General features: G+C 34.8%; 1 protein-coding gene across 1 annotated transcript; it reads right to left on the minus strand.

Annotated features, from left to right (window-relative positions):
* Nucleotides 1–14,045: 14,045 nt before the first annotated feature.
* Nucleotides 14,046–17,894, minus strand: LOC120350323. Its single transcript, XM_039422990.1, has 3 exons — nucleotides 17,781–17,894; nucleotides 16,617–16,797; nucleotides 14,046–14,265 (listed from the first exon to the last, which is right to left on the minus strand). Exons 1-3 carry the CDS (start codon nucleotides 17,892–17,894, stop codon nucleotides 14,126–14,128), a joined length of 435 nt encoding a protein of 144 aa, XP_039278924.1. The 3' UTR covers nucleotides 14,046–14,125.
* Between the last annotated feature and the right edge of the window lie 9,841 nt (nucleotides 17,895–27,735).

The raw sequence follows: 27,735 nt of genomic DNA on the forward strand, positions 1-27,735 counted from the left end.
AAAATCCCAACACATGATATAATACCAGCCCATGGTCTTGAGAATACTGATGATGAACGAAAGGGTGAAGATTTTATCAGACTTGTCTTTTTCGCCTCATATATTCTCAATCTTGATTAATACTGATTTTGAGCTCATAGAGCATTAAAATGTCTCAAATTTGATATGTACTCAATTTCAGGTATCTTAGAGGGATTTTGACTTATACATTTGAATGATGACAATCGGATTAACATCCAATAGAAATGAAACACTAAAGTAAAATGTCAGTTTATGAGAGAGCATGATTTCACTCTATGTCTCTTATTAATGTGTCCACTATATGTGGTTTATCGAACAATCAATAATATTATAATACTACTGCATAACTGAAAATTGAATTCAAATTCAGACATCACTAGAATAATTACAATTTTTACAAAAATACTTGAATAACACAGCAATATAACAATTATAGTTGAACAATACTTTAAAGCATATTACAACATTTACAGGCTCATTTACATTACATTATGATACTGTTTATTCGACAGAGGCTGGCTCAAACAGCACTCTGGTTTGTGGACTGTATCAATTACATCTAGTACTTTTGGGTTGTCGGGCGATTATGCTATACGCATCACCCCTTAATTGCCCCCTCCACCACACAACGCCAGACAATAAAGGGGAACATTCATAACGTCCGAACAGATACTAATTTGGATAAATCATATTAGCTTTTAAGAAATTTTAACTTTAGTAATAATACTAATTTGGATTGGTACAGGTACTTTTGGACAGGTACATTACTTTGAACTTACAGGCATGCTTAATTAGTATAACAATGGTAGTTGAGTCAGAAAGAATTACTTGATTTACAATAAGACTACACTACACTTGGGTGGAAATTCAATTTTTTCAAGCCAAACAAAATGTGATTAATCTACTTGGGGGCATGCAATAACAATAATTATTACACATATTTTATATGAATTAAAGGATGAAACAAAACACACATATATCGTCAAAATCTACAGTTTTTGTGTTTTTTTTTTACTGATATATGTGTGTTTCTATTTTATTATGGAACGGTTCTACAACATCGACAGTGACTCAGTCGAATTTTTAAATTACAGGAGATCCTACTTGTGAAATCATCTACTCAAGTATCAACACTACAAATCAAGAAGCGGATTTCAATTGCTTTTACTACATAAAGGAATACTCTATTTATTTTCCTCTCACTCAAATTTGATAGAAGTACCATTACAAATAACAGTACCAAATTGGATACATGATGAAGCCACAATATCAAAATAATATAAAGTACAGTGGAATGTTTTGAACTTTGTTTAGAACCAACTGTTGCGCAAAGCTGGTTCAATTATGGTGAAATCGGGTTTAAACCACGAAATAGACGTGCAATATTATTGTAGAATATACGAGGGTGAATCAAATGAAAACCTTAAAAGTGTTCTAAGTGTTCAGTTGCGACCTGAAAACTCTGACACCAGACCTGAGCCAGCCAGGTCACTCGATATTATTACTGTATTTATATTATTATAGTGTTGTAAAGTTCCGAGAATAGTTGTAGTATTGATCCGGTAGTTGGCAGGGCTGTTCGTTGAAGCTCAAACAATGACTACCAGGTGCGTTGGTGACCTTGCTACACACAATTAGCAGTGACTTCAGTTACGATATGGCCGCCCCATTATGAATATGCACTGCGTTAGATCAGCAATCAGTCATTCGTTTCTTGAGCAGTGAAGGTGTAAACCAATGGAAATTCATCGTAGGATGACATGTGTAGACTCTCCGGTCTGGCAAACCTCACCTGAGCCCCTGTGTACCTGATTTGCATCATACCACAAAAACGGCTCTGGGTCCGTAGCACCACTGCCAATCGTAGGGGGGCATCATTGAGGAGTTTAGCCTGGACGCCAATGACGAGACAAACTGCCCCACCACAGATGCCCAGTTCTGGCGGTACGTGGGCCAGAAGGCCCGGACGTATCCTCTCAGCTACCTGAAGGCTTGGAAAAAGCCCGCGCCACTGCCAAAATGTCCCCGACGGAACCAGGGGTATTCAGACAGCAACCAGGCCGTTTCGGAAAGATGTTAACCAGGTGGGCGGTCGGCTACGCAACTCAGCGATTGCATGTAATGTGAAGCATCCTACACAACTGCCTAAAAAATCTGAACACTTCACCAACCCAGTGGCTATTGGCAATAGTCGAAACGATCCATTCTGGCGCCGACAATGTCACCAGAGTGATGACACTTCGTACCGCAAGTGGGGTCATGAAGCACGCAGTGAATCGCGTGATCGTGCTTCCCATTAATAATTAAAATGTATACAGATCCACAACACTAGGAAAATGTTCCAGTGTTGTAATAGACTTTTTCTGAACTCTTAATTTTGTGTTACTTCATTCAGTGTTATAATTTGTTGTCTCCACTTATGTATTTCATATTCTACGTTATTTAATTCCATTGAAACGTAATTTGGTGGGTGGAATGGTTGGAACGCAAACGGTACAGTGTGTCTTATCGCATTTGGTTCCCCCCCTCTCGCTCTCTACCTTGATCTGTCTATCTCCGAGGAGGAGGAGAAGGGTGCTATCTCCCGGCAGAGCTGAGTGAGACCCCTGTCATCATTAAAACCGCAACGTTACAACTGCATAAAGTAAGTCAATCCGCATTTTATGTATTTTCCTCAGTACTCCGTATTTTGTAAACCCCTCTAAGTTACCCCGCGCTGCTCACATGTATCATTACAGAAAGAAACATCCACATTCGATCAGTTTCAAACGTACAGCGCTCACCCAATTCATTCAACACAGACATGAACTCCAGTGCTACCCAGTCCTCGATCCGCTGACTCCTTGCACAACCACGGCCTGTCCCATACCTTAACTCCAAACTGCAGTTCACATCACACCCAATCAGCAGAGGAACCCTTTCATACTCAGCACTCACTCTCTCAACCATACCCCACTCATCATCATGCACACAACCAGGACGTAAATAAACACTACACACAACCACACGACAACCACCACCCGTCACCAGGTCCACAGACACGCAGTAGGGAGAAGAGAACTCACTCAGCAGGACTGCACCCAAACAATCATTCAATACAACCACACATACCCAACCATCCATGCCTCGATTCTGATGGGGCAAACCCACACAGAATACGCAACCCATGCCCTCCACAGGAACAGTACCCCTGGAGGAATACGGCTCCTATCGCAGGATGACAGTACAGTATGGTGATTCATTTTAGTCCAGAAACAAACATTACTATAGTGAGGTCCACGTTATAATGGCAGTATTTAATTAACGTTTGTGTTGCTATCCTTGTCTTTCATTTGACAAAACACATACCACTATTGTTTTCCAGCTCCACAACGTTGCCAAATCCATTAACAATGTAGAAATATGATTAATCAAGGCAGACAAATGGCAACGCTGTTCTCCTATCTTTATCTACTGCCATTATAACGTGGACCTCACTATATCAACTAGAAACAAAAAAAAAGGAATGGCGCCATAGTTCATCACCAAAATAATAAACAAAATCCGAACCCAGCGATCAGCAGGAAAACTCTTGCTGACTCCCTTCTGCGATGTGAACGGAGTAAATTTGGAGCATAACATTGACAGGGGAATGACAGTAAACATTGAGTCTTATTCAAATCTGTTAAAAAATCAACTTCGGGCCAGTAATCAGGAGTAAACAGCGAGAACTTCAGGTGTGTTGTTACAGCCCGTCTCTCGGTTCAAACTATCCACAATATAAAATTTGAATGCCTCATTCACCCACCTTATTCTCCAGACCTCGCCCCCAATGACTCTCATGTGTTCAGAAAGCTTAAAGATGCAATGGAAGGCAAGCATTTCCAAAGTTATGAAGAAGTGAAAACCGCGGTGCACGAGTGGCTACGCACACAACCAAAAGAATTCTTCAAATGTGGCATCCATGCGCTTCCAAAGCGGTCAAAAACACTTGCATAACACTTCAAGGAGACTATGTCAAAAAATTATGAATGTAAATTTCACTTAGTTGTCAAAATAGATAATATAAAACACTTTTAAGGTTTTCATTTGATTCACCCTAGAACCTAAAAACATGCTTGAAAGAAGTTTATAAAATCCTGGAAATTGAAGCACAAAAAGCATGAAGCACGAAAAATGAGGAAATAGAAGCATTAATAAAAGGAGAAAATATAGTACGCTTCATTAAAGCTCAAAGAATAAGGTGGTTGGGGCATGTGATGAGGATGAGTGAGGCTAGAATGCCTAAAATAGTTTTTAATAGCAAGTTGCACAGCAGAAGAAAGAAAGGTAGGCCAAGGAACAGGTGGGTGGACCAAGTGATGGATGACCTGAGAAAGATGGGGGTAAGAGGATGGAAGGAAAGAGCCATGAACAGGGAAGAATGGAGGTGTGTTGTGAAGGAGGCCAGAGCTCACCTAGGGCTGTAGCGCCGGATAAAGAAAGAAAGAAAGAAAGAGAACCTAATAACATCAGGACATGAACCACAGTATATATTAGAATATCAGTATTTTGTGTGGCCTGATGACATGAGTAGGAACTATTATATTATTATAGGAATAAATCATAGTACAATACCTGAACGTTAGTGGCAGTCACTTTGATGAGCTTGTGTAGTATTTTTTGTGGGTCAGTTGTTACAAAACACAGTTGCGCTGGCAGTCTAAAATGACTGATGAAATGTTACGTTATTAGCTAGCCTGAGTAAACTTTTGAATGTTTTCGCATGCTTACTTTATCAAAGATAGTTTATATAGTAACTGTAGCTTGAGGTAACTTTTCAGAACACTGAATTTTCTCGCCTGATTGTTATTAAAGATCCCAGTCAGCACACCACGTATATAATACGTATTTTTTAGGTCAATCTTGGTAAACTATGTATTTTAAAATACGTATAGTTTACATATATTATACATGAAAATTTTGAGATTGAAAACTTAATGAATTTCTGTTGGAGTTGAGCTTAAATGGCTGTGTCACTGATATTGACTGAATGGAGCGATTTTATGGCATATTCGTCGATAAAATGAATGTATACTGAAAGTAAATGATTTACATCAAATATACTTAACAGAAAAGACATATTATTTACGTATATTTACGTACAATATACATTCAAGTATTCAAAAAAAGAACATAATGAATTCTAGTTGTAGCTGAGCTAAAACAATTGGGCTATTAATTTTTGTTTGATTAAAAGTGATTTCATGGCTCCTATTTCTCAATAAATTGAATATATTCTGGAAGTAAATCATTTACATATAGTATATGTCTCATAATTGACATATAATTTACGCAAATTCATGTAAATTATAGAAACGATTATTTAAAAAGAAATTATTGATTAATTTTAATTGTAGTAAGGCTAAAAACGCTATGTTACTGATTTTTCATTGTTTCATATAGCCATTTCATGGCTATTTCATGGCTAAGAAAATTACTTAAATGAACAAAGCATCAAGTAATAAAATTAAATAACAAAACAAAAAAAAAAACAAAATTAACCAAAGAAAAATGTCTGTGATATATTGTAAACTAACTCAGTATTATTATTGTTATTAGCATTAAGATTAGTTTTAGTATCATTGTTAAGATTATATTATATTGTTAGATGTTATTAAATGTAATTATTTGTTTTTATCAGCATGCCTCACTGTAAGGAAAATGAGAAAGTGAAACGATTGGAAGATACACACAGCCAATAAACAGAATCAGGATGAAAGAAATGAAGAACAGCCGGCGAGTCAGATAAGCAAGTAGAGAAAGATTAAACATGAGATAGAAATGAAAGAATAGAGCCCAACACAAAATGAACACATCCAAGAGAGAAAAATAATCAATTGAAAAGACAAGGTTGTCTATGGAATGAATAATGAACACAGATATAAAATTTGCAAACAGTTATAATTGAAATTGGAGAAATCAAAGACAAATTAAGTGAGTCAGAAATGTGACATAATGCTCTAATTGTATTCAGTTTGTAGGAATTGCTATTTGCAAACTTATATGGCATCACAGATGTTGTCATGTTGGAGATATTGGAGTATGGCGGGCCAGCAAACTTAGTATTGCATCTTCTTTGGTCCTCCGGGCCAGATTATTATTTGGGATTTTCTTTTCTTTTTTTTTAGGTGAGTGGGGCTTGTTGCCCACTTCACTAATTATTGTTATTGCTGTGGAGAGAATTTCACTTGTTAAGTCGAAGGGCTTGGACCCAGACATATCAATTTTGTACTGATGGTTGATTATTTCCCATCTTGTACTACCACAATCCTAAAAGTAATAGTGTAATGTTGGAGATGCTTGGCTAGTCTTGCTGCAGTTGACCCGATGTGAGGGCTGAAATGTGCTGTATGAGTGAGAAATTGGCAAGACCTTGAGACTCAACCTCTTGCAAATTTGGGGCTTTTATGTGACATCACATTTCATAAGCGGGCTGGCATAGCTGAAATTGATAGTAGCGAGCAGCAATATTGATAAGATAAGATACCAGCCTGCTATTACTTCGGTTCATAAGCTTAATTATAATAAAAATTCATTTCAATACCTTATTATAGCTGTCAATGTATGTCAAGTTATATTTTTAATAATTATTGTATACTCTCTCTCGGAAAGGTGTTCTTCAAATTATCTCTACCTCCATGCTCATTATCTATTCCTCTTACATTGAGAGTTCTCTCTTTTACAATTGAGGGTGCTTACCCCCACCTCCATAACTTTGGGGAAATATCGGCATTATCTGCTAGAGTAATGGGACTCTCTCCCGGCAACTGGGAAGGAACTCCACCTGTGTTTTCGTCACTCTTCTCCTAGACTCCTCGGGACTTGCAAATGTAAAAGTGTGCGGATAATTGAAGTGATTAAACGGTTTAGTAAATACGCGTGTGAAGGAAGGCTGGCGGACGGAAGACTACCTAATGCTCTATTGGAGGATTGCTGTCCAGGGACACATGCTTAAAATAAAACTGGTGAGTCCTTATTGAAAATTAGTTAAAAGGGACCCTTAGGTCAATTACAAAATTCTCACAGTACCTACATTGAAATCATTTGAAAAAAAAAAGATTCGAAATCATTTGGAATAATTTATTTGGAATGCTTCAAAGTACGGTTCAACTGAAAATTATTTCTAGTTTTTTCATTCAATAGGATGATAAGAAAATTGATTTTTGATTGAGGTTGAATAAAGATAGGCCTATATTAGGTTGATGGGAATATATTATATCAATACTGGAAAATCTGATTCCAAAAATAAATGATGTATAAGGAAACATAACATGGAAGTAATTACAAAGGGTTGTGAGTGTGCTGCAATTTTTATAGTTGATGGGATGTAAATTGTTCTGGAAGTCGGGGCATGAAACTATAAACTATAGAATGTCATGTACTGTATAATGTTTATAGTTCAATGAGTCAGTGGACTCTTTGTGTAGATTCACAGAACAAAGAATGAAAGACAGTTCAAGAAGAGTTGAAAAGGGTGGAAAAGAGTGAGTGAGAGGGATTCATATGAGTTATAATGGGGACAGAAGACCAGTAAGGAATTTGCTGGGACAATGAAATTGATGAAAAGGTCCTTTGACAAAGTGAGTGAAGTGACTTTTTCTATAGCTATTGACAAGAGAGAAAAACATACAAGAAATACATTCTTCTAACACTCTGCGCCCCTCTCCACATCGCCAGTTGGGAATGTCGAACGTGTTCCAATCACGTAGGTTGTCGTAGACTCAGCAAGCCCGGGAGATTTGAACTCTTATGAATTTCTTTCTGAAATTAAAATCCGTCAATACAGCTTGCACTATTAAATCCGGCCTATCTTTTGTCGAAACAATATTATTGACCAGCGAAGTGTGGTCTAAGATTCAAGTGGACGGTTGGCATTTCTTAATGTTAAATGTTTTTATGTTGCGCATTTACGGCGAAACGCAGAAATAGATTTTCATGAAATTTGACAGGTATGTTCCTTTTTAAATTGCGCGTCGAAGTATATACAAGGTTTTTGGAAATTTTGCATTTCAAGGATAATATAAATGAAAAAAGGAGCCTCCTTCATACGCCAATATTAGAGTAAAAATCAGACTATAGAATTAATTATTCATCATAAATCAGCAGACAAGTGATTACACAGATTTATGGAGAAGCCAGTCTATTGCTGTATTTCCATTAGGTCTATACTTCCATACAGGTACTAGTCTTGTGGATGAGAATACTGCGTGAGGTCTACTGTTCACAGAACTACTAGTAATAAACAATAGAAGAAGTGTCACCATCATAAGTTCAATCACACTACTTGAAAATGCCGCTAATGATGGTGAAGCATATGTTCAAATGAAAATAGTTGGAAGGGAACTGTATTTTTTTATTCATTATGAGTACAATCTGTATAGGCAAAGGCACTAATATGGACTATTTAGTATATTTTAAGCGGCACATTTCATCCATTAACTCTCCTATTTTATACAAGTTAATATTCCTGCGTTTGATAAAGTGGTTTCTTCATAGAATCTAATCAACCCAAACAGAGGATCCAAATTTTATTCGCAGTTTCTTTTCGTTTTCTTTTGGTTTGTGTGTAAACGCATTCACAGCATTCAAAGCATTCATAAGTTTTCACACAAATATTGATAATTATTATTTTCTCTATTTTGCATTTTGAGGAAGTGAGAAGGGATAAACTATATGGACTAGATCCATGTTTATATTTCATTATAGTATTAAAACCAGCTCTATAACATTCAAGTGAAGGAGCAGCTTGGAAAAAATTTAGAAATCAGTTACGTTGAAAAGAAGTTAAAATTAATTCTTCAATAGCCTATCTTTGTATTTCTCGTAAGTGAGAGGGACTGTATTAGGGTTCGAATATAGCCTATAAGTTTGGCAGATTTCTCATGTAGCACTTTGTCCATGGAACCAATGTTAAATTGAGACACAATTGAAATTTTATCTCTAAAGAATGTTTTAAATTACACAAACAATCTACCATGGACGCTTTCATAATCTTTTGAATTTCCTTTTACAACCTGCAAGCAGCAATACGATCCTATTTATATGAATGGATCACTACCATGTTTCAGATGTTAAACGCCATATCGTGTTTTGCGTTTTCTCAGTACCCAATAGTTATCGAAATGAATTTGCAGTAGAAAATTTTTACTTCCTTGCCCTATTACCATAGGTAAGGAAAGTACTGCTTTCCGAAAAAATAAGGTACCCCAATTTCTAAATTCCTATACGTTTCAAGGTCCCCTGAGTCCAAAACAGTGGTTTTTGGGTATTGGTCTGTGTGTGTGTGTGTGTGTGTGTGTGTGTGTGTGTGTGTGTGTGTGTGTGTGTGTGTGTGTGTGTGTGTGTGTGTGTGTGTGTGTTGTGTGTGTGTGTGTTGTGTGTGTGTGTTGTGTGTGTGTGTGTGTGTGTGGTGTGTGTGTGTGAGTGTATGTGCGTCTGTGTACACGATATCTCATCTCCCAATTAACGGAATGACTTGAAATTTGGAACGTAAGGTCCTTACAATGTAAGGATCCGACACGAACAATTTCGATCAAATGCGATTCAAGATGACGGCTAAAATGGCGAAAATGGTAGAGGTTTTTTTTAAATCTCTTTTATATAAATGTGCTACAATAAACTTACCGTAGGTGCTGCAATTTTATTGAAAGGTGATTTCAGATACCTCCAGTTGAGGCTGACAGGCAGGTGCTTCTTGAATGTTTCATCAGGAAATAAAATATTTTGTAATTCTATTTAATTATGCTTTATCATTTTTTTAAAAACATTAAGGCCTGGTTGCACAAATGCTTGTTCAATTTGAATCGTGATTGAATCCCTCCTGAACTAATCAAAGAAGCCTTATATCTTCGGAGAAGCCTTCTCGTGACATTTAATCATGATTAAAATTTAACAGGCTTTTGTGCAACCGGGCATTTATTTTCTTATACTCCTAGTATGATGAACCATATCATCCTGAATGAATGTGATTCATGAATTTATTGTCAAGTGTCCTAACAGTTTTTTTGCTATGACAGCCTTTTCATTTTAGAACACAATACTATTTAATCCTTATAGATTTTTAATTAAAAAATCGGATATTTATTGTACTCAAGGAAGAGTAATATCAGTTACAGTAATGATACGATAATTAATTCGACCAGTTCTTAATTTCTAAATCATCGAGCGGCATTTCGGTCACGTGGTCATTGACAAGCCGTAACACTCTGCAACAGTCACCTAGTCAGCCAATCAGAGAGCTACATTTTACACAAAGTCTTTTTGATAAGACGGCTTTTCTGATTGGTTCTCGTGATCATGATTAAAATTTAACCGGCTTTTGTGCAACCGGCACCTTGAGCTTTGTAATATTACATTTTTTTTCTCACATTGGAATCAAATCTTCAATTCGAGATCTATGAAACTTTATAGTAAATATCAGAGTCATCAATAGACAGACAAACTTTTTGACGGAGAATTTTTTATCGTAAATGATTGTTGCATTGTTCCATGTGTCACCGAGGCTTGGTTAGCAAAATTGATAGATAAATAGTTTATTTAAATAGAGAATATATATGAAAGTTTAAAATAACAGTTTCAAAATAAAGTTTTATTGAGAACAGATGTAGAATGTGAATTCTAAACTTGTAATTTATAAATTTTTGGTGATGTGTCTGTAATGTTGGAGGTGTCTCTGTTCTGACTTGTTTTTTGGCCTGTTCTTTCTCTCTGGAAAAATGGCTGGCTACGTGTGTTGTTGTAAAATTTTGCTCTGAATCATTTTCGTTTTTTAAATTGAGTTTTAAACAAATTTTAGTGTTCTATTTTGTTCGTAATTTGCTATTTGTGTATTCAAGCCAATAGCCACTGTTTTTCAACTGTAAACTAGATAAGTATTTTAGTTCGTAGTTACTCTAATTAATTAGGCTTATAAGATATAGTTCTTCGTGTATTTGTATAAATTCATCTGAAGATTATAAGTTCATTTGCTCTGAAAACTGGATTTCTCATTCATAGGCGATAGATCCATTCATAATTTATCAAGAATCTATTTCATTGGAGCCGACAACTATCCTTAGGTTAATAGGTGTTAAATGCTATTCCAACCGATTTAAGGAAAAATTGGTAGCATGGCAGCTTCCATCAACTAACCAAATTTCAAGATGGTTTGAATTACTTTGATAACTTTACAAATAAACTTCAAAATAATTTCACTACCAGAAAACTTGTTTCCCCTATCGGAGAGCATGTTTCTAATTAAGATAAAATCCCTCTGATTGTGTAATTGGGTTGGCGTATCGAGAATCATCAATCAGAGAGCTTCCTGTAATGTCATGCCGTGTCTACTCTTATGAGAAACTGCCTCGTGTGTCTCGGCCCTCTAACTAGTGAGCTCCCCGTGCTGGAGAACTCGCTCTCAAGATGCTGCTGATATTGTCAGAAAGCTCTCCGATTCTGTAATTGGGTTGGCGTATCGAGAATCAGTCAATCAGAGAGCTTCCTGTAATGTCATGCCGTGTCTACTCTTATGAGAAACTGCCTCGTGTGTCTCGGCCCTCTAACTAGTGAGCTCCCCGTGCTGGAGAACTCGCTCTCAGATGCTGCTGATATTGTCAGAAAGCTCTCCGATTCTGTAATTGGGTTGGCGTATCGAGAATTAGTCAATCAGTGAGCTTCATGTAATGTCATGCCATGTCTACTCGTATGAGAAACTGCCTCGTGTGCCTCTGCCTTTAAACTAGTGAGCTCCCCAGGCTGAAGAACTCGCTCTCAAGATGTTTTCAATTTTTTTTCAATAATTAAATAAAATTGTGATTGAATATTTTGCTGATTGATTATATTTCTACATTATTAAAAAACGATCTGGAAACTTTGCGGAGGTGGTGGAGAATAGCGCTATCTGCTTTGTCGAATGATAGACAAGGATAGCAACAACAATGTTAATCAAATACTGCCATAATAACGTGGACCTCACTATAGTCGAGGCTACGCTCGTTAATAAAGAATGGAATGGAGCCATAGAGGAAAGATAGCATTAGAGCGTTAGAAAGATATCTCAAAGTATAGGGCGTCAAATGTCATTGTTAACTCAAGCCGAGAGTCCTGGTAGTTTTTTTCGTGGAGCTATGTGACGCTACTAGTCTCTCATATTGTGCCGTTCTTACACTCTCACCCGGCCAAAATAGTAATACTAGTAGTTCTGTGAACAGTAGACCTCACGCAGTTTTCTCATCCACAAGTATCTGGTGTCACTTGTTGACCGGCTTCTCCAGACATTTGTGTAATGCATGCAATGAATAATCCACTTGTCAGCTGATTGATTATGAATAATTCTATAAGCTGATTAATCCTATCTTCAGAGTAGATGATATATATATAGTGATATCGTAGTATGGAGAAGATTACTTTTCCTTTTATATTATCCTCAAAATGAAAAATTTCAAAAGTCTTGTGTATAAATCGACGCGCAGTTAAAAAAGGAAGAATATTCCTGCCAAATCTCATAGAATTCTAACAACGCGTTTGGCCGTAAATGCGTTACATACATACAGACAAAAGAAAATACGAATTAAAACATAGACAGTAGTCGACAGTAATAGGCTTGAGCAAACAAGAAATCGGCATGCAATTTGGAACATAAACGACCTATACCATGGGATATCTTCTTATGCTAACTTTTCTGTATGGTATCACCATTAAAGATACAGTATCACCACAAAATGATATTGTATCACCCTGAATGATACAGTATTAACAAAATATGATACAGTATCATCTCAACTTGTACAGAATACCATGGAATATTTTATTAGGGCGGTTGCAGACGAACCACAATCGCATGTGGGAGTGGGAGCCACGGTATATAGAAGAAGACGGTAGGTGTCACGCGCAAGTTTGTGCTAAATTTCCGGTGTAGCTGACGTCATTTTATAATATCCAATCATCTGTTTTTAATAAGTAAGTTTCATAAATTGCCAAAAGGTGTTAAAAACCTTGGTTGGTGGCGATGACGCAATCTAGCTAGCTGGCCACTGCGCACACATTTCATGACCCCTACCGCTTTCATCTAAATACCGTGGTGGGAGCTACTATTTTCCTTCTGTGGTACCACAAACGCAGTGCATATGAAATGCATTGGCAGGCATGGCAGTGGCACTGATACTTCCACATGGCGTTGTGCGCTGTGGTAGCGATTGAACCGAAGATCTAGAGTGGTGTTCCATGGGAAAATGGAAAATATATGAAAAAACTATTTGAAATAATCTCAAATTGACAATTATTGTGAAACTCCGCTTTAATAAACACAAAGTTTACACGATTTACATGATTTCATGTCCTGTGAACTTGGTGTTTATTAAAGTGGAATTTGACAATTTCAAATATTTTTTTCAATTATGGAAAGATTCCACAATATCAATATTGGTTCTACAAATTTTATCACGATGAAACACTATTATGAAATCACCTCAACATAACCTACAACCTGAACATTACATAACATTACTGTTGCACTAATGACCGTTTTCTCGAATGTAGAGTAAAAGTCTCTCTGCGTTAGGGCTATCGGCATATTGATCTGTGGTATGACGGTCCCACATCCCACATACGAATGTGGTTCGTCTGCAACCACCCTCAAGCTATATTTTCTGTATGGTATCACCACATTTTGGATACAGTATCACCACACATGATACAGTATCATCCCAACTTGATACACAACACCATGGGATATCTTCTTATGCTATCTTTTCTCTATGGTATCACCATGAATGATACAGTATCACCACACATGATACAGTATCATCCCAACTTGATACACAACACCATGGGATATCTTCTTATGCTATCTTTTCTCTATGGTATCACCATGAATGATACAGTATCATCCCAAATTGATACACAACACCATGGGATATTTTCTTAAGCTATATTATTTTCTGTATGGTATCACCACACATGATACAGTATCATCCCAACTTTATACACAACACCATGGGATATCTTCTTATGCTATGTTTTCTCTATGGTATCACCATGAATGATACAGTATCATCTGAACTTGATACACAACACCATGGGATATGTTGTGTATCTATGCTGGAGCTTACCCCGAGGAAGGGCGGCAACAGATTGCTGAATGTGTGCTCGATGGGATGACAGTAGATGGCGGTAACTGAGATTGGAGCCGTCCACTCGTGGTGCTGCTTGTGAATGTGCTTATAAAACAAGCGGCTGTGCAAAACTCTGCAAACATCAATCAATTCATAAAATCAATTTATTTCATTTATTCTTTTTAAATAAACATCTAACTTCTGAATAAACAGCAGACATCAATCAATTTGTTTTATTCATTTTTCTTATCAAAATGATAGGGAGAGGAAAAATAAGGAAACCTTGAGCAATTCCTCTCCAAAATTTAGATAAGGTTACACATAATCAGGATACTATCTAATAAGAATATGAGTTCTACTATTGGAATATTATATATTTCTTATGAAAAGACATAATTAGATAAATAAATAATGGTTGATAATATTAACAAATCCCACACTAATGAATTGAACAGAACTTACTGCAATTATGCATTAGAAAGTTAGATAAAATAGGTTTTTTCAAATTGAGTCAACTGAATGTAATGTTTCATAATGTAGAAGAGGTTTCATCTCCTTTGTATGTGAATTTGAAGAAACATCAGAAGCCTTATAATAGCCTGAATATTAGAAGACTGTGTAAAATTCTACTATTATAATCATTAATAACATTTTCATTCATTTCCAATAAACAATATGCACATAAATGCGTTTTACGAAACCTATTATCAAGAATAAAGAAGTATTCAAGAATGGATAGTTTTTCATTTAAGCTTTTATTCTGTGTTGTTTACGATGTGAATATTTATTGCAATAGAACAAGAGCATATCATGTCAATGAACAGTTTAGTAAATATTGTTGAAGTGCAATTTTACTCCCCTCCACATGATGAGTGGTATGATTTTGAAATTTAAAAGGGAAATTAGAATGAGAATTATAATATTTTAGCTATAAATTTACATCTTTTTATAGTTTTTGACGAAATAAATTTGTGAGGGAAGATTTGGATTGGAATACTTATGGAGGTGAGATGTAGCCCGTTTATCTGCTGTAGATAGTTCCAGGTCCCATCCTTGTAAGCGACTGCCTAGAGGCATCTTTTTTTCCAGGCCAATTTTACTTGTCATGAATTTTTACCGTTGTCGACACTTTTGAATTTTCAAACAATGGGGTATCTTGGATTGTGAAAAGCTATGGCAAATGATCGGCTACATTACAGCTTCTATGAGTTTATCAAACCAAATCTTTCCTCACAAATCTATTTTTTGTCATACTTACTCAATTGCAGCTGTTTTCCATGCATCAAATCAAGCCGGTAAACAGCTGTTTGCAGAACAAGAAAACATGTGATTTTCATTACAGCATACTATACTGTAAAGAGATCATATGGTTTTCTTTACAGTTGAGTATGTTTCCCAGTTCCGAAATAGGAACATTCAAATTGATTCAAATAGCTATATAGTCTTAGCGTTATAGTCTTCAGTTGTTATATTGGTAACAATAATTTAAACTTCTTATTGTTGAGAACTTTAGTAAGAAGAAGAGAGTGAGTTAATAATATCTGAGTAACTAATAGAATAACTCAAATATTATTAGAACTCAACTAATAAGTTTCAATTTGTAAGAACTCATCTGACATTTTTTAACATTGGCCTTAATTATTTTATTTGAGCTAGATGGGTCTGTTATGACCTTGGAGCTATGGGCTAGGTCATGTTTATAGAATGCAGTAGCTCGAGCAGCAGCTGGTAATGGTTACTGTTTCTCCGCAATATCATTCTTTCTGAGAAAAGTATGACAAAAAATATTGTACGTAACTTGTACAGTAACGTATTTACCGCATTCGTATAATAATTCTGCCCTCAACTACGTTTCGGGCAGAAACAATCATACTTATGCGGTAAACTACCGTTACCGGACTTGTGACGTGAAGTACTATTGTCAGACAAACATTTTATGTCCACTCTCATAAGATCAATGGTAATCCTTTTCTGCCCTATTGAGCATAAAGCTGGATTCACACATCTCAGTATCAGAATTAGTGGAAATATAATTGCCATGAGTTATGATTGGACTGTTCCCACTCAGCACGGTCGAGCGAGTATGAATAGTCCAATTAGATATGAAAAGAATTATATTTTTACTGTACTGGATACGTTCACTGAAATGTGGGAATTTGGCTTAAAACTTTTGTGTGTACAGTAGTTGGATGGGTAAAGTGAATTGTTGATGTCGACGTATTTGTTACAAGCAGAAAACCCATAGTCTAATTAAGAACTTGACAAACTCATATATTGATGTAATGAAATCTTGAAGAATTTGAAATAGGTCTATAACCATCCGCGGTAAATTAAGAATCTATATGCAAAATTTCAAGTTAATCAGTTGAGTAGTTGAGACTGCATCATTCGTGAATTTCCTATCCCATACGTGTATAAGCCAATCATTTACTTATATTATAGATAAATTGATGTACTTGTTTATGTCCATGTATTTGGACGAACCTGTGAGAGTTATGTGGAGCGCCAACTCGGCGCACAACCAGTGGAAGGTGGGCAGTTGGCGGAGGGGAGAGAAGCCACGCCACGCCATCAGGACACCGATGCCACACATCAGGACGCTCAGGTAGGACACCGCCAGTCCCACCACTATCTGGTTCAACACCACGGAACCAATTACCATCACCTGCGGAAACCACACTCCAATTCAAATTACTGAAAAACATTGGGTTGATATTAGATTTGACATTCGGTCAATTGAATAACAACTAGAATATAGTGACTATAGTGAGGTCCACGTTATAATGGCTGAGTTTGATTAGCAATGCTATCCTTGTCTACCATTCAACAAAGCGGATAGCGCTATCTCCTTCTCGCTTTGCTCTGTCGCCAGATCGTCTTTTAACAATGTGGAATTAATCCTATTATATTAAGCGAGCAATTTCTGTATTTTTATACATGGTTATTTTTATATCTGGCTATTTTATATCTGATTATTTATGTTTAACGGATCTCGAAAACGGCTCTAACGATTCTCACGAAATTTGGAACATAGTAGGTTCATGATATTATAAAGATTCGATTGCACTAGGTCTTATCCTTGAGAAAACTCGCTGAACAACATTAAAAGGATAATTCATCCTTGGCTGAAACAGCTGTGGATAGTAAAAAAGTGATTATGTGAAAATTCAAAATATTGCATCCTCGAAATTCATAAGATGACGTATAGCCAGCTGTGAAATATAAACACGATCATTTTATAGAATTGTGTTCTTTTTATCAATAAATAAAAATAACGAGCGAAGCTCGGTGCCCCGATTTAATTAACTAACAAAATATTTCATCTTAGTTATGAAAATTCATTATGAAATTATTGAAAAATATAACTTCCTTGATAAAATATAATTGATTATTTGAAACGAGAATAAACAGTTAATATTACATAAATATACCTGTATTAGCTACCGTCTATAGAAGGCATTGACAAGACAAAGGATTGGCAACGTTATTCTCCTATCTTTCTCCACTGCCATTATAAAGTGGACCTCACTATAGCAACTGGTCATTGGTTTTAGCAATACAAATAAGATTGAACAACGCTGGGTAACTTTGAGGGTTCACAAAATATGGAGGACCGAGGAAAATACATAAAAATGCGGATCGACTTACTTGATGCGGTTTTAAAGACGACAGGGACTCAGCCAGCTTTGCCGGGGAGAAAGTACCCTCCTCCTCTTCCTCCTCCTGCTCCTCGGAGATAGACAGAGCTAGGTAGAGTGACATAGAGGGGGGGGGGAACTAAATGCGATAAGACATGCACTGTACTGTTTCCGTTCTAACCAGTAACATTATAATATCATTTATAAGGAGTACAGTATTTGTATTTACAGCGACTGTTACATTTCTTCACAAATTTGCAAAAAAATAAATACCAATTTTATCCAAACAAGTGTGTCTGATATATTTTTCCACGCCAATCAACCATACTATTTTTTAATTTTATTATAAATTGGTGGTTGGTGAAAGACTGATATCAATTCGTTCAGCTCGGTCAGGAAATTCTGTGAGTGGTCTGTCAAAGTGTAAGGGTATGATCACATTGAATGCGAAGTGCAAGCTTGGTTATGCATGATTAAGCATGCAGGGGTGAGAAAAACAAAATCTGAGAAAAATTAACAGGAACCCTCACATTGAACGCTTGCACTTGCTGGTTGCGTTCAGTGGGTGAGCAGCTACATGCAAGTCTCAACATGGTTCAATGGCACTTTTCAAATTTTGTTTTTCGGCTCATGCATGATCTGACGTGAACTTGCACTGATATATTTATTAGGCATTCAATGTGATCACACCCTAACGATTTAGCTGAGGTCGCCCTTGACTCGATATGCTCTCACAGACCACTTGCTAACTGTCATCACAGAACTGAACATTAATATTGTTCTTTCACCAGCCGCCATTTTTGTTGGCGTTTGCCATATACAGAAAATTGGACTATGATTAACGTTTATGTACATTGTCTGGTTGAATATTAAACAGCTATCAAACATTATTAGACATTATTTAACCACTATCGAATGTTAAATGAAGATTATCAGATATTTTTGTTCAATATTTGAACATTTGATAAGCATTGTATGGACATTTAGTAACTATATGGTAATTTCATGCTCTGTATATATTGTAAAAATGGAGAAAAAAATTGATTAGATAATATCTATATTTGGTTAGAACTGGGACATTTGAATGTTGAATGAACAAACAATGTTGAATATTGAAAAAAATCATTGTATTAATAAATGCCACAGACAACCATTAGATCTGTGCTGATAGTTTCATTGTTTTACACTACTTAATTTACGTCTGTCAGTGTGGAGAAAGGGGGTGTCATTGAACAAATCTAATTTATTTAGGTTATTCATTGAGAAAAAAATTAAAAGCAATATAGTAAGATAAAACAATTATATAATGAATATAGTTCTTCAACAATAAGTTTCATTTAATATATGAATTTCTAAACAGGTAGGATAAAAAAGCAGGATGTGATGACACAACTATTTTGTCAATATTTCGTACAAAACTATTCTATTTAATGGAATAATAGCATATCGTTTAAGGCTACATACATAAATACAATTTGAAAGTCACATTATCTTTTGTTTACATCACAATAATAATCAAATGTTTAATTTTAATAGTTTTTTTGTCAACTAGTCTTCAAAGAGATATCACAATCATTTACTGCTGGATCACTGATATAATCCAGTGAGAAAATCATGAAAGTAGTTTGGCACTTCTACAGAATCAATTCATTTGCTAGAATTTTTATTTGCATAAACACCAATAATATGTATTTTTGGATTCACAAATTTATATATATTTTTTTATTTTTATGGTTTTTAGAAAATTTGAGATTTTTTTACATATTTTACAAATTATATTCATTTTTACTCATTTTATCGTTTTGTAACAACCACACATAATTATGCATCCACCATGAACACCAATAATATGTATTTTTTGAATTTACAAGTTATATATATTTTTTTATTTTAATGATTTTTAATAAATTTGAGATTTTTTCACATATTTTACAAATTATATTCATTTTTTCATTTTATCATTTTGTAACAACCACACATAATTATGCATCCACCATAAACACCAATATGTATTTTTGGATTTACAAATTTATATATATTTTTATTTTTATGGTTTTCAATACTTTTGATATTTTTTTACATATTTTACAAAAAATATTCATTTTTTTTCATTTTATTGTTTTGTAACAAACACACATAATTATGCATCCACCATAAACACCAATAATATGTATTTTTTAATTTACAAATTCATATATATTATTTTTTTAATTTAATTCTTATGGGTTTTTAATACATTTGAGATTTTTTTGAATATTTTACAAACTATATTCATTTTTTTTTTTCATTTTATCGTTTTGTAATAACCACACATAATTAAGCATCCACCATAACACCAATAATATGTATTTTTGGATTTACAAGTTTATATATATATATATTTTTTATTTTTATGATTTTGAATAAATTTGAGATTGTTTTTACATATTTTACAAATTATATTCATTTTTTCATTTTATCGTTTTGTAACAACCACACATGCATCCACCATAAACAGCAATAGTATATTTTTTGGGGGTTTACAAATTTATACATATTTTTTTATTTTTATGATTTTTAATACATTTGAGATTTTTTTACATATTTTACAAACTATATTCATTTTTTTTTCATCTTGTCATTTTGTAACAACCACACATAATTATGCATCCGAGAAAAAAAAATGACATTGAAAATAATACATAACAATGCTGAATGATAGTATTTTCTGATACTTCATCACTTTAGTAAAAAATAAGACACTACAGAATACAATACAGTAGGCCTACATAGCAACTGAAGTGTTTGCTATAACATTTCATTTCCTACTATCACTATGTAAATCTCAAAGTGGATAAGTAAATTACATTATGATTTATTTAAATAGTAAAATAGAATCTTCCTTCAATCAACAAACAACGTCACAAACAACGCTCCTTCAATCCACGTGACATACATATATAAATATATAATTTACATTATGTTAATAATGTGGTGACATCATTTGATGCCAGCTTTAAACGTTTCTCCTGTGGAGAAAAAATGATGAATTTAGTAGACTGTTTAGTGGATCCTAGACATTCAGATTCAAATCTATACATAACAATTGATTCCCCTTTTCATCCAGGATATTTGTGTTTTCTTAAAATTTCAATTTATTGACCGAGCGAAATGAGTTCTAAGATTCAAGTCGACGGCTTTGCATTTCTCTTTATGTTTATATGTTCCGCAATTACGGCAAAACGCAGCAATAGATTACCATGAAATTTGACAGGTATATTTCTTTTTAAATTGTGCCTCGACGTATATACAAGGTTTTTTGAAAATTTTGCATTTTAAGGTTAATACAATAGGTAAAGTCTCCTTCGAACGCCAATATTACAGTAAAAATCAGAAAAGAATCATCCATAATAATTCAGCTGTTGAGTGGATTTTTAATTGCATGCAATAACGCATGCAATTAATATATCAATGTAACTTAGTAAAAAATCAGCTGTCGTGTTGACTATTCATTGCATGCAATGACGCATGCAATTAATAATGGAAAGAAAAGATAGTATTTTCTCTCGACCTTTATCTGCTTTCAACTCGGTCTGACCTGTTGCCAGTAAGTTGGAGGAGATTAGATTTTGATGTTAGCATATTTTTGATACACTAACCTCAACAGCCATTAGCTGTTTTCACACCGACATCTTGCCGACACAACATACAAACAGGATCTACTCTTATGGACAGTATGAGACGAGGCTGTGTTATATAACTGCGCGAGGTCTACTGTTCATAGAACTACTAGTCCAGGATTAAAATGTCGTTTAACCAAAATCATCAAATATTTAATAATTCAATACAATGATACATGTACAAATGTAAAGCTGACTTGCACCGAGGTAGAATCAATTTAATCATAAATAATTTGAAATATATTTCAAGTTGTTAGGCTTCATTAATTCATTGAACACCTATTTTATCATTATGTGTTATCAGAACCTTTTAGAATTATGTAGATTGCCTGTAATGAATAAATTGAGTTCCATATGTAAATGTATTATTTCTACCAAACTCCAAAATAACTATTTCAATGTGACTTTTAATTGTTCAGTCAATTTAAAATAATTTTGATTCTGCAATAACTTATACATAAGTGATATCAATGTAAGAAAGAACAGATTATATACTTCTAGATGAATGGAACAATATTGGAAAAATGTTATCCAACGGTATTTGAATACACCCCTGACTGTTACTGTATGGGAGTACCACCAGTAATTTATAAGTTTTCAATTCGTCAAAAGAGTGGTTATAGATAAAATAGTGTACTCAACGGTTATAATCTTCTCCTATCTATATTTTTTCTTATTATTATTGTTCATCTTCTTCCTCTTCTTCCTTATTCTTCTGTCTCCTTTTTCTATTATCTTCTTCTTCTTCTCGCTTGTTCTTCTTCTCCTCCTGTCATCTTCTTCTTCTTCTTTTTCTTCTTCCTCTAGCTTTGTCCGGCAAGGACTGATTTGTTTTTGTATTATGGAGTCCCTTTTGTATAAGGTACCAAGAACAATAACAGAGATATTTCCAGGGCTCTAGAGAATAATAATACTAATTCCCTCTGTCCTTTTGCTAAGTTGAAACGTGTAGCAACGTGAGTTGAAATGTATAAGTTGACCTAAATTTTTGAAGGCTGATCTTCGAATTGATAAAATTATAGAAACATGATCACAAGTAAATCCCTAAGAACATAATGAAGATGGAGACTATTCATTTTAACAGAATCATGTTTCCTCATCATTATCACCATTCTCAAATTATACGAGTCGATCCATCCGGCGTATTCACGCATGATGTGTGCAGAAAATCTCACTCACACTGACTGTACAACACTGTGAGATTAACTATTCTAAGTCAAGGACTCTAAGACTCTCTGTTGTGAGGCCGGGTGATATAATTATTCTCGAGTGACGTTTTCATGTGAAAATTTAGATTTTTCTCCCCTCACAGGTTTTTACCTTGAGCATTATTGTTCTAAAAAAATTGTGTATCATTTTGTTTTTATATGTATGTAAATCATGTGTGTGTATGTTGAACAATAAAAAATTTGACGTTTCCACCCAGTCACTCTGCGCTTTTATGTTAACTATATCTACCCATTTAAATTAGAACTTTATAAACTGTGATTAATTAGACTCGATTCATTTTAACATTACAAATTATTTCTCAAAAGCTTACACCACATCGAAAGAATTACATCAAATCAAGCACTAGATTTTTATTAATATGATTCCTTGTGATATTCATTGAAGAATAGATATGAAGGGAATAGAAACTTTAAGGGAACGTATTCCACTGGACAAAAAGAATTACTTAACTTCTGATGGAGATTATTATAAATGTTAATAATAAGTGTATATTACATGCGGTCAGATTTTATATAATACTCCATATACGTACTTGAACTTGAAAATAATAGCCCAGTCAATAAAGGTTTTTTCGATCCAAAAATTAAATAAAAGCTGAATCTTCCACCATCGATAGAACCCTCCCAGAGGGTCATTCTCCCAAAAGTCCCAAGAAATCTTCTTGGAGCTTTCCCCCCTAGCACCCCTCAAAGTTGAAAAATGCAGGTAATCACGGAAAATCAATTATCTCTGTACCCATTGATCGGAAACAGCTATATTATATGCCATTCGATTTGTTACATTATGGACTACAATATTAGTTCTATTCATTTTTTCAATAAAATTAACAGTTTTCTTGATAAAATAATATATATGTAAAAATTTAGGGGGTTTGCGATTTGATTTTTTTGTTTTCTTCGATTAACTTCGAAGCAAGTAGTTTTAAAGAAAAATGAGCCAAATAATTAATGTAGCCACTCTTATTGCAAATCCATTGATGTATACTGTTATGTATTTGCGATTCGATTTGACGCCGTGGAAGGGGAAACAGTCGACGCGGAACGGCGCGGCTGACTCTCTTAGCCATAGTAAACAGCAAACTGGAAATCAATTATCTCTGTAACCATTAATCGAAAAAAAATCTATCATATGCCATTCGATTCGTTAAATTAAGGACTACAATAATAGTCGAATTCATTTTCTCAATAAATCGAACAGTTTCCTTAATAAAATAATATAATGTAAAAATTTAGGGGTTTTTCGATTTGATTTTTGTTTTCTCCAATTAACTTCGAAGCAAGTAGTTTTAAAGAACAATGTGACGAATAATTATGGTAGCCACATTCATTGCGAATCCATTGATGTATATTGTTATGTATTTGCGATTCAAGTTGACGCTGTGGAAGGGGAAACAGCCAACGCGGCTGACTCCCTCCACCATAGTAAACAGAATAATACAGTATGGCACTCGAAACAATCAATTTTGTCTATTGTTTTGACATGCGCTGTATATAGATTTTCACTTTTTAATACTCTTAAAAAATATTACAATTTTCTTGATTTAACCATGCTCATGATAAAAATCAGGATTTCGTTGTTTTCTCACAGAATTTATTATATTAATTTGAAGTGTGCCTTCTCCATACGAGTCAGAGGTAACACAATTTGATAACTCTAGTTTCAGATATTGATGTTTTTCAACGAAGTTTCATGATATATCATGTGTCCGACTCTTCATCTTATCCTTATTTTGTGAAAAATGAAGATTCAAAATTTATTTTCGTAGCTTTTCTTGTGTTTTAACTTGTTTCATCACTCTTTATAATTTAAACACTTGATAATGGAATGAATATCATCAGATCATGTGAACAAAAAAGTTTTCAATCTGAAAGTAGATTAATTTGTTGCACATTCGGTTCAAATATCAACAAATGTTACCAAATATTATCACATATAGTGAGAACGAATTATTCTGAAGCTTACAATTCTCACTGAACATGAAGAGGCAATACCAAGCCAGAATCGCAGTTCCGTTCAAATCATTATTATCAGAGCTTTCAAATTGATGCTATATGTAACTATGGATGTTATCCCCATCTCACAATTTCCCTATTTATCCTTATCCTGATTCAGAATAAAGTAGTTGAGTAGCTATGATTAGGGAGTTCAAGGAAGCTTTTTTGCGCAATTACCCCCCCTCCCCCCTCCACCACCCCCCTGAGTTTGCGCAAATTCCCCCTCCCCCTCTCCCTCTCCCTCTCCTTCTCCTTCTCCCTCTCCCTCTCCTTCTCCCTCACCCTCTCCCTCTCCCTCTCCTTATCTTATCTCCCCTCTTCCAGTGAGGACAAGGGGGTTGAAAAGAGAGAGATATATCTCTCCCCTTCCCCTTGCCAAGGTGAGGGAAAAAAAAATTTCCCTTTTTGGAGGAAAAATTCCCTCTCTATACTGACAGATTAAAGTGAATCCATATTTCTACATCTAATGCTATACTGTCAAATTAAAGTGAATTCCAAATGAGGGAAAAAATTCTCTACTGTCAAATTAAAGTGAATGCTAGATGAGGGAAAAAATTCTCTACTGTCAAATTAAAGTGAATCCATATTTCTACATCTTTATACTGACAGATTAAAGTGAATCTGTATAATTTCCCTTTCTCAGTGAGGGAAAAAATAATTTCTCAATGAGGGAAAAATTCTCTACTGTCAAATTAAAGTGAATCCATATTTCTACATCTTTATACTGAGTGAATCTGTTACATCTTTATACTGTAAAATTAAATTGATTGCAAATTAATACATCTAATAACTTATACTGTATCTACTGACAGATTAAAGTGAATCTGTATTCTCTACTGTCAAATTAAAGTGAATCTGTTACATCTTTATACTGTAAAATTATAAAGTGATTGCAAATTGAATAATTCGGAGGGTACAAGAGAGAGAGAGTGATACACCCATCGTTTCTCTGTCTCTCGCATAAGCTTAAAGATTGTGCAAACTACTAGGTGGAAAAAACAGATGGCCTCATGCGTTATCTCCTATTCTCGCTTACTCGCACCATATCTACTGCTTTTCCTCTATTACGAAAGCCATGTGAAAGAGAAATCAGTCGTGAGTTCCTTTTTAATCCCGCCTTCCTATACTGCCAGTTAAAGTGAATCCATCATCCTCCTCGGCAGCTATGCCTTAGTACATCGCGTGCTACGACGCCCACTTTCCTGCAATATCAATTATAATTATTCCACTGTCACCAATCTTTAATACTGCTGGCTTTTCTATGATTGAGATAACTACAATAATAAATACAATTGCTGTAGATTGAAGATTCCTACAGCATTCCCTGTTATGACATTTATGACATGTTCTGTATTTTATTTTACTGAGTAAGCTCAATCCAGAAATTACTTGAACAGAAATAAACGAGTTACGATTTTACTTCTCAACAACCATTAATGATAATGTAGATGACAAGATTTTTTAACAACAGAGTTTTAGCTGGTTCTATCTAGTTTTCAAACCCTGTGTCAACGCTACATAAATTCGTTCAAGAAAATATTTATCTCGTAACTACATTAATGCATCAAACTCTCAAGAGACCGATGCATTTTTTCAACATCAAGTTCAATGTATTACTTTCAAGTATAAATAAAAGTGCCTATAGGCTCCTGACAAGAGACAACTATTATTTGATAAATTAATATCATATAGTTAAGAAATCACCTTGCTATGCTTTCAACGAAGGCTGTTTCAACGACCCCCACTCCTCCTACCACTGTCACATGATCACACACCAATCAAATAACTAACTAACCTTTGATTTGCTTTGTCCACCTTTGTACTATGTTCTCCTCCTCCTCCCCTCCGAGGACAAAAATCCTCCCCTCCAAGGACAAAAATTGTCCTCCGTTCTCCTCCTCCTCCTCCTTTGTCCTCCTCCTCCACTCGTTTAGCAGGAAAGAAAAATGAGAGAGGAATCAGGAGAAGGGGTGAGAGGTAAATGTCAACACTCAATGTCACAATAATTTTCTTTATTTTCAAATCATTATACATACATCAAAGCATATCTATGGCCAAATCAAATACAGAAAGTAACTCTTTCCTTATTCCTACTGGGTGTATATTTAAAAACATCTAGCTTGATTCTAATTTTATAATTCAAATCTATGTTTGGCTTTTCAAATTCTTCCTCTAACCAATAGTTTGACACATACAATGCTTCCACATTTTCAAACTGTAGGATATACCGAGTATAGTTTCTATTGTACACTTCTTTTATTGCAATAATGACCAACTCTATACCTTCTGGTAACTCTTCTAATTTTTTGCACTGTCCTACTTTTACTTTCCCTTTAATTTCCAGCATTGTGATGTTATTATACTGCTCCACTTCTTTTTGTGTGAAGGGAGTGTCTTCCAAGTTTTTCCATACATCTGACAGAAACTTGAGTGATTCTATTCTAGGAAATGTATGACCATTATAGCTTGTCATACCATTGACTGTAATTACACAAATTTTCTCTTCCCTTGGTAGACAAATTATTTCTTTTTTGTCAGTGTAAGGGATTACAAAATAACCCTCTTTCTTGAGAGTTTCGATAGCTTTGTATGCATTAATAAAAACATTTTTATGGCACCCCTTTACAAAGTAAACATTTTTCGAACCTTCCTTTTCTTCTAAAACACCTACATATGCAAATTTTCCTTTATTATTTACAGTAAATGCAGTCACATTGTACACTCCACTTAGATCAAAATTTCGCCAATATGAATGGAAATATGGTTCAAGTTCCTCTCTCAAATTTTCTATTTCTTCCTCAAATTCTTCTAGCTGCTTATGCTGTGCCCTAAATGACTGTGTGGTTTCAAAAAACTCAGTTTTCCTCCGTTTTAGATCAATTTCATCCAGTTCTAGCTTACACTTTTTGTCTGATAGCACTGTGATAGGAGACAAGGGCTGTATCTCTTTAACAGGGTATGGGAGAAGCTTACAAGTTATGTTTGCTCGTTTTCTTAAGACTTGTGGTATCAAGTTACCTGTTGCTACAAGGCCCAACTCATCTAGGTCAACAACTTTGGATATGGTAGAGAAAACTGTGGT

Source organism: Nilaparvata lugens, chromosome 3 (assembly GCF_014356525.2).
Source record: "Nilaparvata lugens isolate BPH chromosome 3, ASM1435652v1, whole genome shotgun sequence".
Taxonomy (NCBI): domain Eukaryota; kingdom Metazoa; phylum Arthropoda; class Insecta; order Hemiptera; family Delphacidae; genus Nilaparvata; species Nilaparvata lugens.

What these genes read in the sequence shown, in the direction of transcription:
- LOC120350323 (XM_039422990.1), bottom strand. Translation starts at nt 17,894, where the DNA reads ATGTCACTCTACCTAGCTCTGTCTATCTCCGAGGAGCAGGAGGAGGAA. An exon ending in CGTCTTTAAAACCGCATCAA is followed by an intron (nt 16,798 to 17,780) that starts GTAAGTCGATCC and finishes TGGTTTCCGCAG; the next exon opens with GTGATGGTAATTGGTTCCGT. An exon ending in GCTCCACATAACTCTCACAG is followed by an intron (nt 14,266 to 16,616) that starts GTTCGTCCAAAT and finishes TGATGTTTGCAG; the next exon opens with AGTTTTGCACAGCCGCTTGT.